The sequence below is a fragment of the Anopheles stephensi genome, chromosome 2 (genome assembly GCF_013141755.1).
Source record: "Anopheles stephensi strain Indian chromosome 2, UCI_ANSTEP_V1.0, whole genome shotgun sequence".
In the NCBI taxonomy this organism is placed as follows: Eukaryota; Metazoa; Arthropoda; class Insecta; order Diptera; family Culicidae; genus Anopheles; species Anopheles stephensi.
The window spans coordinates 47553870-47570503 of record NC_050202.1 but is presented as its reverse complement, the minus strand read 5'-3'; the positions used below and the strand labels follow the sequence as shown (position 1 = coordinate 47570503).

Here is a 16634-nt window from a genome sequence, read left to right as displayed (position 1 = left end):
TGAAGTTCTTCAGCAGCTGAGTGTTATCCTCTGTTCACAGACAGACAGAATAGATATGCAAGTTATAGGTGACTGGTTGTTGCAGACGAAACAAACTCGCGAGCTCCGGAAAGACTGAGTCACGTGTGTTTGCGTCATCCAATCGAAAAGGTTTCATCTGAATGCATGAAGCTATATCCCGATACGAGTATGTAGCGATCGCTAATAAAAACTCCACTGCAGCGCACATTGTATGTGTTCAACCCAAGTGCTGATAAAGACCTGGTGAGGGAATTCACCGACCAGTGCCGGTATACTGTTCGGAGGTGTTCTGTAGTTGTTCGTTCTAGCTGTTAGCTTGAACGTTAAAATGGAAATAATCTTCTGATACTGGAGACACATTCTTCTTCTTCCTTGGCACTACAACCTCGAGAGGTCTCGGCCTGCCATTTCTGGCTTTCTGTGACTTAGTTTTACCCGTAGTAAAGTAGTCAGCCTTACGTACGGGGAGGCGATCTGGATAGGATTTGAACCCTGGCCCTGCCGTGTGAAGACCGGCGCCGCTGTCGCCTCGGCCACCGGACCGCCCCAACACATTGGTGCAGTGATAATGAGAAAAACTCTGAGTTGATTTTAAGGAAGAACACTCAGAAGACTGCACGAGGCGGATCAAGCACCTGATCAAGTTGGGGTCCTACTAGCTAGAGAATAGAGAGCTAGAGAGAGTGTAGTAAGGCTAATGGAGCTCTCTTACCGACGAGTCTCCTCTGATCGGTAGGACCTTAGCGACCGCCTGCTCCACCTATCGTTAGCTCCGTTTCTGAAGACTACACTATCACTCACTTTCTTCCGTAGCAGAGAGAAAGAGAGAGCCTGCTATGAGACTCATCAACCAAACTCCCGAATCCAACACCAACCAAGTCAAACTCGTTCTATCAAGGCTGGACTGAGATGAAGAACTCTGTTTCAGATCATAGTCTGCCTCCCTTTTCACGACAGAGTCATCATGAAATAATAATTTAAGATATCCTGTTAAAAAATTATAAAGCCATTAGATTAATTAAAACACATATGAATTAAAAAGCCTTGGGATACAATTACAAATTCTGTATAAAAGTACGTGTATTGACTTTTTTTGGGTGGGTACTGTAATACTGGTAGAACAAAACAAAAACTAACACTACCACAAACCTGATTTTCGCATACCGCTCGCCTACACGTACCGTTGCACATGCTAGTCTGTGTTGGACAGTCTTATCAAGCGGCAGCGCAGACTTCACAGCCAGAACCGTTGACCTCTGGCCACAGCACACTAAACACATCGTGTCGTTCGCTCGGGTAGGATGCTAAGTCGCAGTGTTGTTGGTAACATTCTAATCTTCTTGCTAGGTTTGTGGTTAGCAAGGTTCTGCAATGGACAGACAGGTAAAGGCTCGGCTTATAAATCTGCCTCAAACTCCTGTGGATAACAAGCTTTTCCTACATCTCTCATTGCAGCCAAGAGGATCTCGGTGCAAAGTAAGCTCTGGGCGCCTGAATGTATGCGGAATGCGCCAATGTTAAGCGTTTCTGTTTATGTGATAATGGTATCCCTTCGATCGCTTTACAGAGTGCGAGGAATATCGCAGGATCATCTCCTCGAAGCGTGGTGTGATCTCGCTCACGCTGAACCCGAAACCGATCTACTACCAATCGTACAACTGCTCCAACGTGGTAGAGCTGATCGTCGGTGGTGAAGCGGCCAAGCACGGTGAATTCCCACATCACGCTTTGCTAGGGTATCCACGGGAGGAGGATGGTCCAACAGTGCGGTACAGTTTCAGCTGTGGTGGATCACTGATTTCGGATCGCTTCGTACTGACCGCTGCCCACTGCTTCAGTTACGGTAATCCGGAGATCGTTCGTTTGGGCGAGTACGATCTCAAGGTAGATTCAACGTCCAAGCTCGATTTCGGTATTGCCGAGATCGTTCGACATCCAAAGTATCGAAACTCGCGCTCGTACCATGATATTGCCCTGATACGGCTTAACGAAACGGTGCTGTTCTCGAAGATAATACGTCCGGCATGCTTGTGGACGGATCCATCGCTGAATGTGAGCCGTTTTGTGGCTACGGGGTTCGGCAAGCTGGACGAAGGTAGGCTTTCTGTGTGTGATTTTACACGAAAGTGACAGTAAGCTAACGATGATTCGTTTGCAGGCAGCGTCGAGTTGTCGACTATCATGATGAAGGTACAGCTGGATCTGTTTCCCTCCAGCGACTGTGGTGAGCTGTTTCGTGATAATCGAAACTTTCGCGAAGGGATCAACGAAGGTCAGCTGTGTGTGGGAAGTCTGATCGGTGGTAAAGATACGTGCCAGGGTGACTCCGGTGGACCGCTGCAGATCATTACGGAACCGAGAAGCTGTATCTACAACATTGTCGGTGTGACGTCCACCGGGGCTGCCTGTGGTGTGGGCAACTCGAAGGCGATCTACACGAACGTGGCACACTATTTGGACTGGATCGAGCAAGTTGTTTGGGGTTAGTATGTTGGTTCAACACAATTTGCAGATTTTGCAGAAGAAATCATAAAATATGTTAATGAAAATAAAGCTATAAAAGTAAAAATCAACAACTAAATTATTGGATTTTGACGTTTTGTGTCATTAAAAACATGAAAATGTTAACAGGGTTCTAATAGAACAAAATCTGTTTATTGTTCTCGTCGAAGAATTAACGCTGGAGCAAAAGATGAAGAAACGCCAAAAGGTATGCAAACAACACTACAGGATTACTTTAAATATCGATTTTTAGTGAATATTTAGTACGAACCATCCTTTAACTGCTCTTTTTACTCCTTTCGCGTCATAGTTTAGAGAGGGTTGGGCGTGCTATTTCTTGCTTCTTTGACATGATTTACCTGCAGCTGGATTGTCAGGCTCATGTAAGGGGATAGGCCCGAATGGATAAGATACTGATCTCCCTGTGCCTTATGGCAACCTACATCTCAACGAATCTACCATAAGGGAGTCTCAATCTGTAGATTAGGAACTAAATAAAGGAAATTCATTCTCTCAGGCTCATACGAATTCAAGTTCAAGTCTCATCTGGGCCGTTCCTCCATACTGACTATCCAACTATGCGGTAACAATAAGTCTAGTAAGCCAGAAATGGCAGGCATGACCTATGAGGCCGTTAGGCCAAGAAAGAAGAAGGCTCATACGAATATAATATGTTGAATCTATTTGATGACCTTAGTTAGATAGTTTCCTTTCCAATGGGCACCTAAAGATTAATATGGGAGGTTGTTTGACTACGGCGCCTGGGGATCACACTACGAGTCTGCTCATACCATAGCGTCGGGGACTTATCGTACAGCTTACATTGAGCTATATAAACAACTGGCCCTCTTTAGTGCAGCATTCGATTCTTCTCCTTTTACTTGGAAGAAGAAAATCTCTAGTCTGAGCTACTGGTCAGTCTGATGTCGTCAAACATTCATGCTGTTGTGCTTGATAAATCATGATGATAATCTCAATCGTACGCATTTGGTTGGCAGCATCGTTAGCATCTAGTACATTGAATGATTTTTCCAACAATATCTAATCTGAAGAGTCAGTTCTACATATAGGAATATTGTCTGGACGGGAGATTTTGAAAATTAGTTTGAAAATTTAAATTTAGTTTGTGAACATTGAACATGAATTTGAAGCTTATTCTTATTCCTCAATTCTGACTTCAACGCAAGCAGCTCTGTCTCGTGATCGACATGAGGCATGATGTCCATTTCTGCCTGTCACGATCATCAAATCGTTCGGCAGGACCCAGGATCAAATGCCATCAGGGCCGTTTTTCCGTTGTAAGAACTTACTGTCCAACTATGTGGTATTACTAAGTCCAGTAAACCAGAAATGGCAGGCATGACCTAGCAGATTATTAAGCGAAGACGAAGAAGTCAGGCTTACCGAATGAGATAATGTAGTTAAATTCTTGAATCTAGTGAAGCCCAGATAAGAAGAAGGTTTGGAAATTCCCAGCAGTATTTCAGTATTTCACCGCAGGAGAAAAACGTTCAAACTAAAATGATAAATGATGCAGGTTCTGGTAAAAATAACCTACCTCCCTGAATCGCTAGCACAAGCAAACTCAGCTGTATTGACATCTTAACTTCGAATCGAACAATAATGACTCCACTAATGAATCACGCACACGCGTTTGTAAGTTAAAATTTAAACGCTTTTGATTACCATAGCCGTGGTGATAAACTGCGTCCGGGAGAGAAATCCCACATCTTACACAAATCTATTCTTGCTCTTTCTGCAGCTTGGAGTGCGGCTTGAAGAAAGAAAAACCTGTTTTGTGCTCGATCGGTCAGTTGACAATGGGATGTTATCGTGCGTAAAGTGATGTCCAAGTCAAGAGCTACGCGTCAGTTCCTGGCTAACCGTTGGACAATAATCAGTTCTGTAAACATCGGCAAGTAACGTTTTAAATCGTAGGTGACCAACATTTTCATGCCATAAAGTGAGCTTTGAGTGAGGTTAATGGCAAAAATTTGCTGTGTAAGGCAATCGTATCTAGCTGGCTTCATTTTGTTTATAGTCTGCTGCACTAGTCAAGGTATCGTTACTGTGAACACATTTTAGTAGAAAGAGGCTCACGTAGGTTCACATTCATTAAATTCTGTTTCGTATTCTACCCGCAGGGCAAAGACTTGCAGTCAAGAGTAAGTAGAGTTACATTACCACTCCTGATGTCAAATGTTCACTCCAGAACTCTCGTCCGCAGAGTGTAATGAATATCGTAAAGTTATCCGGACGACGCACAAAATCATACCCCTTCTCATCGATCCAACGGCACACGAAATAAATGTGTACAATTGCACGCACGAGCTGAAGTTGATTGTAGGCGGACAGCAGGCACGGTACGGCGAATTCCCCCATCAGGCACTGCTGGGCTACCCGAAGCAGAGCGACCCATCCGACCATGAGTTCCTGTGCGGTGGAACACTGATCAGCGAGCAGCACGTCCTCACGGCAGCTCATTGCTTTTCCGATCGCGATCCAACGGTCGTACGGCTCGGCGAGTATGACACGACGTTCAAGACGTACGAAGAGCTCCAGCTCAAGATCGATCGTATCCGGCGACATCCAAAGTATCCCCGTAGCCAACCGTACGACGATATAGCGATCATCCGGCTCGAACGACCAGTACTGCTGAGCAAACACATCCGGCCAGCCTGTCTGTGGGATTCGAAGCGGCGGCCAACGTCACAGTTCGTTGCGTCCGGGTTTGGGCGGGTTGATTTCTTCGACAGGGAACTGTCCCCTACCCTGATGAAGGTACAGCTGGATGAATTTCCGAAAGACGCTTGCTCGGGATACTTTCGGCGGTTGCGCAAAGGATTGGGGCCAGGTCAGCTGTGTGTCGGTAGTGTTACGCCGAAGAAGGACACCTGCCAAGGGGACTCCGGTGGTCCGTTGCAGCTGTTGACGAACAGTTCGACCTGCACGTATCATATCGTTGGCATTACATCGCTTGGTGGGGCCTGTGCCTATGCGAAGTCGTTCGGGATCTATACGGAAGTGGCACACTATCTCGATTGGATCGAGGATAATGTGTGGGGCGCGAACGCTCTGTGATACGCTCGAGTTTCTACATTACTTACTTAATTTAATATACAGTTTTTACTATTGTCTAAAGGTTTTTAAGTTGGAATGCAAGGAAGTTGCCAGCATGCTAGTTGCTGGATGCAGACAAAATTGATAAAGTGAGTGGTGAATATTTGTTCACTATAACAAAATGAATATATTTATATAAAAATGGGTTTAAGATTGACCAAGTCTCAAGAAAACGTTGCTTTGATACCAAATGTCAGAGTTCATTCCCTTAGAAAGCCATTTCAGGATGAAAGTTGGTGCCTAATACCACGAAGAATCTGCAGACTTGGCCAGAATCGCAGGCCAAATGATGACATTAAAAGAGGCCTCTTATGGAGATCAGAATTTTAGCTTTCCAGAGGATCGAGGCTTCTAGAGCCGCCCAGCTTGTCCTTGTCCCTTGAAAGCTCGGTGCACATATCTGGTGATCATTCTTCAAGTCCATGTCCTTAGCAATCTTACGCATATATTAAACATAATAAAAATATTTCAAACATTTGCAATAACATGCCATTCTGCATTACTCAGTGTTGCTGTATCACTCCGCATATGCTCGAGAGGGAGATAGAGACAGTGTGCCATTTGCAAACACCACTCTTATCAATTTTGGCAGTTAGGAACGGATCCAGCAAAGCGGCGACCAGATTATCCCGGATGACCCCTTTGCCAGAGCAGGTCGAGTGCATTTCGTGCTAGGAGTCAGTGCGGGTTTTGATTTTGATTCGAGCTGGGGTATAAATACAGTAGCATCCCGGGCAATTTTGAAGAAATTTTAGGTAACCTTGAGATGGCCAACAAAGCATTCCGTGCTGTGTTTGCAGCTGTACTGCTGTTGTGTCTGCACGAAGTTCATGGTAGGTTTTCCTGGAGCTTTCTAGCCCTTAGTGTACATTACAAGTTTTTTCCTTTTGTTCAATTTATTCATTTAACACCCAAGGACTTCGTTTGGCGGAACAAAGTAAGTAGAAGTGCGTCTCCTTCCTTAAAACTAAGCTCTGATCTTCTCCCTTTACCACCACGCCAGAATGTCAGGAGTATCGGAAGATCGTTTCCTCTTTAAAGCCCAAGGTGACAGGTAGGACGAACGACTACAAAACACCTCCGAACGGAACGCCAGCAAAGGACGGCGAATTCCCTCATCAGGTGCGCGTCGGTCAATGGTTCTACGAGGACGAAGACGATACGGCCTTCATTTTGCGGTGCAGTGGCGCACTGATTAGTGATCGCTACGTACTCGTATCGGGCCACTGTTTCTGGACGATGGGTGACAAAACGGTATCGCTCGGACGCCACGATTACACACGCAACTCATCCCTTCCGGAGCTATTGATTGAAAGGGACGATCTGGTTCTGCATCCATCCTTTGACGAGCTAACGAAGGCATCGTACAACGACATTGGTTTGCTTCGCCTTAACGAACCAGTCACCTTTACCTCGCACATCTATCCGGCCTGTCTGTGGACGGAGGACGACACGCAACTACCGCAAAAGTTTACAGTAACAGGGTTTACGACTGGCAAGTTGGGTAAGTAGACGTTAGCTAGGCTTTGGTAGAGTGACTGTTTGCTGATTGCGTTTCGTTGTCCCACCACAGTGAACGACACTCAGGATACGCGTTTGGTTAAGGTACAGATGAGCAGCGTTCCGAATGAACGATGTACACAGGAGTATGCTGGTACCGACTACTACCCGCAGGGAGTCACTGACGCATTGCTCTGCCTGGAGTCTCCCGTAGAATGGAAAGCATCGTGCGAAGGAGACGGTGGTGGCCTGGTGCAAACGCTCGATGGCGAGCTGTATAGGCTTATCGGTCTCGAAGCCAAGGGTCACGAGTGTGATGAGCTGCACCAGAAGTATACCTACACCAAGGTACAGAAGCAGCTGGATTGGATCGAGCGCGTCGTTTGGGGTTCGTAAGGTCTTGGCTGATGCTCTGTAAACAACGCTTGATGTTAATAAAACGATTTGTCCGGGGAACGACACGCATAGGAAGGGGCAAACAGAATGACACACAAATCTTATCATTTTTTTTTTCGTTTAAATCTCTCTGTCGCTTTCGCTTCAGTCTACAGGGTTTTCAGGATGAACTAGCTTTGTTCAAGCTAGCATAGGATTTCTAGCTAAGCGAGCTAGTACAGAAATTTCAGATACGATTGGACTCTGTTGTACCTGTCAGGTACGTTCCTGCTCCACCCAAGTGAATAAAACCCAGTATCGGAACCTATTTCCGAAGCGCATCACCGGTCGGTAAGGCACGCCTCAATAACGCACGAGTGACAACGAATTCTTCCACTTCGAGAAACTTGATCAGTCTCGCCAAATATGGTGAGGACCGTGCCCCCATAACGTACAAACCCGCTTTTCAGCTTTTGGACCAGTTAAAATGCCACTTTAATTTCGGGAGCCGGTTGAATGTTTATAGCTCTTCCGACTGAACTTACAGTTCCACTCAAGCAGCGCCGATGAACCTTGAGTCGGTTCAGCGTAGCGGCGATCGGTGCTGATAGCGGCAGATGCAAACCGGCACAGGGAACAACACGAAAAACAAAACTAGTTTTGTACTGCGCGTAACACACATAGCATGACACAAGCACAAAAGTGGAAAGACCAGTTCGTACATCGTTGTTGATCGATTCGCATTGAAGCTTCGTGCCTTGGTTGGGCGCAGTATGGCATTGGCTGCCGAAGTGTGACATATGACGGATGCTGTACCGGTGAAGACTTCCTACAATTGCTTGGCACGCTGCTGATTTTGGTCTACATTTCGGTGCATAACACAGTTACTAGTGGCTCTATAATGCAGACCGCATGTCTGAAGAAAAAGACGGCGCTACTGTTGACGACAGTGTTATTGCTGGGCTGGTGTTGCTGCACTGCTCAAGGTAGGTAGTCTTCCGGGTGTTTGTGTGATAAGGTGTATAATTTTTTTTCTTCCGTATTGTTTTGTTTACCAATCTGTCCTACGCGCCATAAACCATAGGCGGAATTGCAACTCAAAGTAAGTACAGAAGCACGACCTGCGTGCGAGATTTGTGTACCAACCTCAACATGATTCATTCCTTCCCTTCGCAGAATGCATAGAATACCAAAACATTGTCATAAATCGACAAACGCTGATACCGCTTACGCTCCAGCCCAAGCCGATCGAGTTCGAAGTGTATAACTGCACGAACGTCATCCAGCTGATTGTCGGTGGTGAACAGGCAAAGCATGGCGAGTTTCCACACCATGCCTTGCTTGGCTTCCCGAAGGAGGATAACCCGGATATAATCGAGTTCAGTTGCGGCGGTACGCTCATCAGCGATCAGCACGTCCTGACGGCGGCCCATTGCTTTGCATATGGTGAACCGAAGATGGTTCGTCTCGGCGAGTACGACACTACCTTTGAATCACCGGACGAGTATGAGAGTGAAATCGCCAGCATTAGACGACATCCCAACTATTCGTTCACACGCTCGTACGATGACATTGCGCTGGTGAAGCTGAAGTACCCGATCTTGCTGTCGAAACACATCCGGCCGGCCTGTCTGTGGGAAACGGAGCAGCGTAATGTAACGCGTTACGTTGCGACCGGATTCGGGTACACCGAGGCTTACAACCCCGTACAGTCCACCGTGATGATGAAGGTACAGTTGGACGAGTTTCCGGTAGCTGAGTGTGCCCGAGCGTTCAAGGGCGATCGGAAGTTCAAGAGTGGCATCAAGGATGGGCAGCTGTGTATTGGAAGCATCGTCGAGGGCCGTGACACGTGCCAGGGTGATTCGGGTGGCCCGTTACAGGTGGTGACCAATTCGAAAAGCTGTTCGTACGCCGTGGTTGGCATCACGTCTACGGGCGGTATCTGTGCTGTGGGTAATTCGAAGGCAGTGTACACAAAGGTGTCGCATTATATCGACTGGATAGAGGACAATGTGTGGGGTGCTAATAAGATGTGAGTGGGTCGATAATTGTGGACTCGCTGTGAAGTTAGTTTAAGCAAGTTTTGTGCAGTGTGCACTGTGTGTGGAAGGATCTTGATGTAAGTGACATAGGAAAGGCGGCCTGAATAGAGAGCGCGCTTAGGTGATATTTATTTAATCCACAAAGGCGTAATAACTTCATCACTGATAAATGTAGTGCAGAATAAAGTGATGCATTATAAAACCTCTATATGATGTTTATCTTTTTCACTTAATTATTTGAACGAACTGAACAGTTTTAGTCATGGTTAAACAATGTTAGAAGAAAACAACGCAGTGCTGACACTGTTTCTCACTGTTTTAATACTGATCTGGGACAATGTGATCGTATTTCTGTGATCGTCTAGTACCTACGTAATGTTCGATTTGTATTGATTGTGAACGATCACCACATGCGCTGATGCATCATCGTCTGTATTTTCCATAGGAATTCCCCAATGATTAGCCTACACGCCTATAAATGTTGAACTGCCTGAGGAGTTTGCTACATCTATTTACGATAGGTGTTGTGTGTATATCAACAGTGCTGATAATAGCATCATCACAATCTGTGTTCTATAAGTGGGAGAAATCGTTACGCCCTTTCAGCATGTGCTTGGGGTAATGCACAGTTGTGTTGCATAACCCTGTGTTGATTATCTTACGAGTTGTTACTCTGACCAATTATTTAAGAGTCCAATTGACCGCATGAGTTGTAGTCAAAGAAAGAAATGGTTAGATGGTGAGCGTATGTTATCACTATCCGAGAAGATCATAGCTCAAGAACCGATAGGACCTGGGAGCCTGCTACAAACGACCGAGAAGATAGCAGACACGACACTCTTTCAGGATTAGCTGAAGAGATGATCGCAGTCAAAACAAACTCGCAAGTTGACCAAAATATTGCATGCAGAATAAAGCGACATCACTCATGACATCGATATACGCTATAACATGGACGGATATATTCTTTCGGAGCCTTCCCTTCTTCTTCTGCCAATGGCATAACGACTTCTTAGACTATGCCTTTCATTTCTGGCTTACTAGACTAGAATGATACCACGAAGTTGGATATTCAGTCCTCACTACTGGGGAGCGGTTGGGATGGGTTTTGAACACCAGTCCTGCGTATGTGGTGTGGTTCCACCTAGGTAAAGAAGAGTGTTATTTACACTAAGTTCAGATCTTTCAGGATCTCTAGGATTGCAAGGCTCCTTATATGACCAGGCATTTTGGATGACGGGGCCTACGAGCGAAACGGTCTTATGGTAAGGTTCCTTAGGCGTCGATTTACTTGAATTTCCGTTCATTTTAGGGCCAGGCCAGTTCATTGTATGTAATCAAATCCCATCCAGACCGCTTCATATCGTTGGCAGGACTGATTGTCCAGCTGAGAGTAACATTAAGTCACAGTACACCAGAAATGGCAGAACGAGATCTCTTGAGATTGTAGTCACAAGGAAGAAAAAGAAGAGCCAGGCTTAAATTGATGTGCAGGTTTCAAAATAATTTACACGTTGTTTACAATTTTGCTTTTTCAAGTTAATGCGTGATGCATAATTTGTCTATACCTAAAACCCCGTTGATATTGTTGTGACCCGGCCTGCCGTTCCCTGGATTGCTGCAGTCACTCACCGCTGACAATCATGCTGTTGATGTGTTTGTGAGAGCGGTAGGCCTGGGTAACGTTGCCAGGGGCAATGAACGGGAGCCTAGCGTGCAACAAGGATTCTGTTTCTAACGGTCCTCGGGACAAGCGGTCCGCGTTTTCACGTTGTAATTTCGTAGTAGAATATATTGTATCTTATCGGCCTAACCAATGTTTTAATTGTAGCGTGTTAGTACCAGTTCCGTTTTTTTATGTTATATCACGACTATTGGCTACCGGAAACCAAAGACACAAAAGATATGCTGAACAATAATAAACGATTCCCAAGTACAGTCAATCTGGAAGATCTGAAACGCCATGTTAGTGGTAGTTACGTGCTGCATACCCTTTGTTCGATCTGTCGTTCCAGTTCGCTCGCGATATTGGACGGTCAGTTGGCTCGTCCTGCAGGCACAGATCGTTCCTAGTGAATAGACCTGGTGTACTGCAGTCTCGCAGTGTGATGAATGAAGTTCGTTCGTTAATTCGATTGATCAGAAATAAAATACAATTACAGCTCTTTTGATCCAACTATATTCACCAATGGGGAGTTCGAAGATGTAAGGCAATGAGGAATTAGGAGAAGCTTTGTAAAAAGGTGCTTTTGTATCTAGAAAATCTAATCAACTCTCTTATATGTATCTTAATTTTACGGACAAGTACATCACGAGCATTATGTGTACTTAGCATCGCTATGGAGCATTGAGAAAACCATAAACGTTTAACTGCATCAATTAGATCAATTGTGAACATAAATATCGGGGTTCAAATCCCATCCGGAACGTCCCTCGGTAGTGAGGACTCGGAAATGTATATCAATAGGAACTTCTTACTTACAGGAATGTTTGAGCCTTGGGAACCAACATAAGCTAGGAATGTTCGATCCCTTTCTGGGACTGGATTTTGGCGCACCTCTCAAAACTACTTAATGTTGAGGAATGTCGAGAAAGCGTCCCAGAGTCCAACTCTTGTAACCTATAAATTGTCCCCTTTGACTAGAGCAAAGTCCACAAAATGGCCTCGAACATGATATGATCATCCCGGAAAGCCAGTATTTGTGATTCCGTTTTCTGCCTTAATTATATGCTTTATCCAATTTTTTTTCTGAATTTTGGAAAGAAAAAACCGAAAAACTTGAAATCCGAATCAACATTTTTCGATTTCGATAAGTGTTAATCAAGCGTGGAGGAGCGCACGCGTCCTGCCAAAAGGTACACAAATAGAAGAACCTGTTCGTTGATATCCAATCGTTTCTTAATGCGTGTAGCATAAGCCAGTGGAGATCAGTGTGGGGAACATTTTAGTCGTGCTTCAGAGCACAGTATGGAATTGGCTGCCGAAGTGAGTGCACCGTTTGACGGAAGCTGATGCCGTGTTGAGACATCCTAAGTTACTTTGCGCTCTGGTGATCTTTGTTTATTGTGAAATGGATAAACCATCGATGGTGATAGTGGTAATACTGGGCTTGTGCTGCTGTATCGTTGAAGGTACTGGGCTAGCAGGGTGTTTTGGATGATGTGCCAAATCATATTCAAGTAACCATTATTTGTTTTCCTTATTTTTATATACCAACGTGTCGACGATCATACCCCCAGGACGACTGGCCACAGAGAGTAAGTACGATCTGCTTCCGGAATTAAGTCTGCGTCCATTTTTAACATGAGTGATTCCGACTCTAGAATGTGAAGAATATCAGAATGTCATCGTTAATCGACAGTTCCTGATACCGCTTACGCTTCAGCCCAAGCCGATCGAGTTCGAAGTGTATAACTGCACGAACGTTATCCAGCTGATTGTCGGTGGTGAAGAGGCGAAGCATGGCGAGTTTCCCCATCACGCCTTGCTTGGCTTCCCGAAGGAGGACAACCCGGATAAACTCGAGTTCAGTTGCGGCGGTACGCTCATCAGCGATCAGCACGTCCTGACGGCGGCCCATTGCTTCGAGAGGGTGACACCGACGGTGGTTCGTCTCGGCGAGTATAACACCGAAGTTGAAAAACCGGACGAGTATGAGAGTGACATCGACAGTGTCCGGAAACATCCGAACTATAGATTCTCGCGCTCGTACGATGACATTGCGCTGGTGAAGCTGAAGTACCCGATTTTGCTGTCGAAACACATCCGACCGGCTTGCTTGTGGGAAACGGAGCAGCGTAATGTAACGAGCTACATTGCGACCGGATTCGGACATACCGAGGCTTACAACCCCGTACAGTCCACGGTGATGCTGAAGGTACAGTTGGAGGAGTTTCCGGTCGGTGATTGTTCCCAGGCTTTCCATGGTGTTCGAAAGTTCAAGAGTGGCATCAAGGATGGGCAGCTGTGTATTGGAAGTAGGGTGAAGGGACGGGACACGTGCCAGGGTGACTCGGGTGGCCCGATACAGGTGGTGACCAATTCGAAAAGCTGTACGTACGCCGTGGTTGCTATCACGTCGACGGGTGGTATCTGTGGCGTAGGGAAAGCCGTGTACACGAAGGTGTCGCATTATATCGACTGGATCGAGGACAATGTGTGGGGTGCTAATGCGATGTAAGCACGAGGAGGAGAGGTATCTTTGAACGAAAGGATTCTTATGTGACATAAGAAAGGAGCGAGGGGTTAAACTGAGTACCTTATGCGATATGCTACTGACCGGGTGGATGAGGTCGTTAAAGAAGAGCCGAATAAAGTAACGTGTTCAGTACAGATATGAACATATTTTCGTTGGATGATTATAGAGCATTTGTGGTGAAAATAGTTGATAAATCTAGATTTGAATATAAATTGATTCTATCAGCTCCGTCAGAGAGACACGTCCACTGGATGCTCTTGCGGAATTAATTATCTCGATGCTATCTGGTAAAGCCATAGCGAGATCAATCTCAGGCGCTTCAGGTAGATAGCTGATCGAATCGATTAGATCTGGTTGATTGTTATCAATCCATACGATTGGATCATATTACGATTTAAAACAATCCTTCAGATTTCAGACACCTGAAAGCTATCCGACCGAGGCTTCATGGTTTTATTGCACTGAATTTTGAGTCCTGAGGTTAGAACTGGAAAATGCCAACCTGTTTCTGTGAATTCTGGAGCAATCGACGATCACTCAAAAACACACATCAACACTGACCTATGTAATAACCTTGGTTGAAACAATTACAATCAGTTAACCCACGAGTAAGTAAACCGTCTGCCCTAATCTTCGTGAATCCGTTGTGGAACTCTGCAATCATACAATGTTAGCTTGCAAGCAAATAGGTAAATAAGATGAGGTCTTTAGAGGTCTTTTTACTTTTTGGCTTCACCCTCCATTGTTATACCCATAGATGAGTAATCAGTCCTGTGGAGGCGATCCAGGTGGGATTTGATCATCGGGTCTGCCTTGGCCACCAGCCACTTTTATACAGTTGAACGTTTATTTAAAATCATAAGCTCTTATCGCACTCAAGAAAATGCTGTTTCTAGGGTTCGAGAGATGTTGGAGTATAAAGACGAAACAATAAAGGATCAAGCTTAAGGAGAAGAAGAAAAGTAGTTTCTCATGATAGGTTGTCATTTTAAAAGCTTTGTCGTTTAATCAATCCAACTTTACTCACCCTTGAGCATTTCGCAACTTGGTTTTCTGAAATAAACTAGCCTCCAAGCCAGAACCCAACAAACCCGTTTGAAACGTCCCAGATCGATTCAACACATCCTTCCTGTGTGGTAAAGTTGTTAATGATTTGTTAATTTTAAGACCAGATTTTAAGCTTATGGTATCTTGGGAAACCGAAAACCCAAAACCTGAAACGGTTGCGGGATCGATCCGATAATGTCCATCGTTACATCTCGTTAGTTCTAGTTTCACGAAGAATCGCAAGCATAGGAAAACCTGTTCGTTGCTCGTTGGAAGATCAACGTTGATCGTCGTCTGTATGGGCACAGTACGGAATTGATTATCGACGTGTGATGTTTGGCGATTGTTGAAGGCTCCCCACATTAACTAGCACTCTGACGATCTCGATCCACATTTCGACGTTTTTTCAAGTGTTTCGAAATTGTTACCAAAGAAAACCCTTTTCCACTTGGAGAATGGAAACGTTATCGTGGGTGATGGTGTTAGGGGTGGGCTTATGTAGCTGTATCGCTCAAGGTACGATTGTTGCGTTGATCAAGTGTTGTTGTCTAATTAATACTAATATTTGTTTTGTGTACTATCGTTTGGTCACTGTGTCCTTGAAATGATTCGAAATACTCAAAACCACAGGGCGACTTGCCACGGAAAGTAAGTACATATGTGTTCGAGATTTCAGTGCCAACCTCTAACTTGATCTATGCCTTCTTGCAGAGTGTGAAGAATATCGGAAAATGGTCACGACTCGAAAGACCCTGACACCACTCGGGCTCGAAACAAAGCCGATCGAGCTGGATGTGTTTAGTTGCCCCAATGTTGCTGATGGTGCAGAGGCAACGTATGGCCAGTTTCCCCATCACGCCTTGCTAGGCTTCCCGAAGGAGGACAACCCGGATAAACTCGAGTTCAGTTGTGGCGGTACGCTCATCAGCGATCAGCACGTCCTGGCGGCGGCCCAATGCTTTGCATATGGTGACCCGACGGTGGTTCGTCTCGGCGAGTATAACACCGAAGTTGAAACACCGGACGAGTACGAGAGTGACATCGACAGTGTCCGGAAACATCCGAACTATAGATTCTCGCGCTCGTACGATGACATTGCGCTGGTGAAGCTGAAGTATCCGATCGTGCTGTCGAGCCACATCCGGCCGGCCTGTCTGTGGGAAACGGAGGAACGTAACGTTACGCGATACATTGAAAGTATTTACATGATTACTGGATCAAACCCTGGCCAAAGGCTTCCCGTGATGATGAAGGTACAGTTGGACGAGTTGCCGGTTAGTGTTTGTGAGAAGGCTTTCAATGGAAGTAGGAAGCTCAAGGATGGTTTTAACGATGGACAGCTGTGTATTGGAAGTATGGTCGAGGATGATGATAATTGTCGAACCTCTTTTAACTCGGGTGGCTTGGTGCAGGTTATAGGAAACTGTTCGTTCGCTGTCGTTGGCATAGCATCGTTTATTGGTTTTTGTGAATGGATGCAAGGCTTTACCAAGGTGTCGCATTACATCGACTGGATAGAGGATAATGTGTGGGGTGCTAATGCAATGTGAGTGAGACGAGAATTGTGAAATCAGTTTGAAGTAATCGTAAGGAAGTTTTCTGGCCAACAGTTTTAAGGCCACTTCAGGCGAGATGCAGTAGATACGGATATTGTTGGGAACGTGTGGCGTAGGGTTCCCAGCGTCCTGTCAGTTAGTTAGGAGGGCAAGATGCAACCAGCCAGTTGCAAATTACAGTAAGAAAACGAGCGTTACGCCAGGTGCTTAGACTAACTGCTTGGTTTCTAGCCAACTCACTAAGAGGAATAAAAGATATTTAAAGAGGT

The 16634-nt window shown here is 45.4% G+C and overlaps 4 protein-coding genes across 4 annotated transcripts; all 4 read left to right on the top strand.

Moving 5' to 3' along the window:
* The first annotated feature begins 1214 nt into the window (after positions 1-1214).
* LOC118502395 lies at positions 1215-16374 on the top strand. The gene is made up of 15 exons (XM_036034617.1): positions 1215-1404; positions 1477-1497; positions 1589-2116; positions 2180-2503; positions 4668-4688; positions 4751-5587; positions 6647-7147; positions 7217-7531; positions 8250-8504; positions 8603-8620; positions 8695-9554; positions 12950-13740; positions 15162-15325; positions 15440-15457; positions 15521-16374. The coding sequence occupies exons 1-15, from the start codon at positions 1323-1325 to the stop codon at positions 16357-16359; spliced, it is 5574 nt and encodes a 1857-aa protein (XP_035890510.1). The 5' UTR covers positions 1215-1322; the 3' UTR covers positions 16360-16374.
* LOC118507053 (serine protease snake-like) lies at positions 3909-5907 on the top strand. Its single transcript, XM_036045015.1, has 3 exons — positions 3909-4582; positions 4668-4688; positions 4751-5907. Exons 1-3 carry the CDS (start codon positions 4507-4509, stop codon positions 5602-5604), a joined length of 951 nt encoding a protein of 316 aa, XP_035900908.1. The 5' UTR covers positions 3909-4506; the 3' UTR covers positions 5605-5907.
* On the top strand, positions 6275-7638 carry LOC118507055 (serine protease snake-like). Its single transcript, XM_036045017.1, has 4 exons — positions 6275-6476; positions 6560-6580; positions 6647-7147; positions 7217-7638. The coding sequence occupies exons 1-4, from the start codon at positions 6410-6412 to the stop codon at positions 7537-7539; spliced, it is 912 nt and encodes a 303-aa protein (XP_035900910.1). The 5' UTR covers positions 6275-6409; the 3' UTR covers positions 7540-7638.
* On the top strand, positions 9558-13904 carry LOC118507054 (serine protease snake-like). The gene is made up of 4 exons (XM_036045016.1): positions 9558-11397; positions 12476-12695; positions 12804-12821; positions 12888-13904. The coding sequence occupies exons 2-4, from the start codon at positions 12635-12637 to the stop codon at positions 13742-13744; spliced, it is 936 nt and encodes a 311-aa protein (XP_035900909.1). The 5' UTR covers positions 9558-11397; positions 12476-12634; the 3' UTR covers positions 13745-13904.
* Positions 16375-16634: the final 260 nt, after the last annotated feature.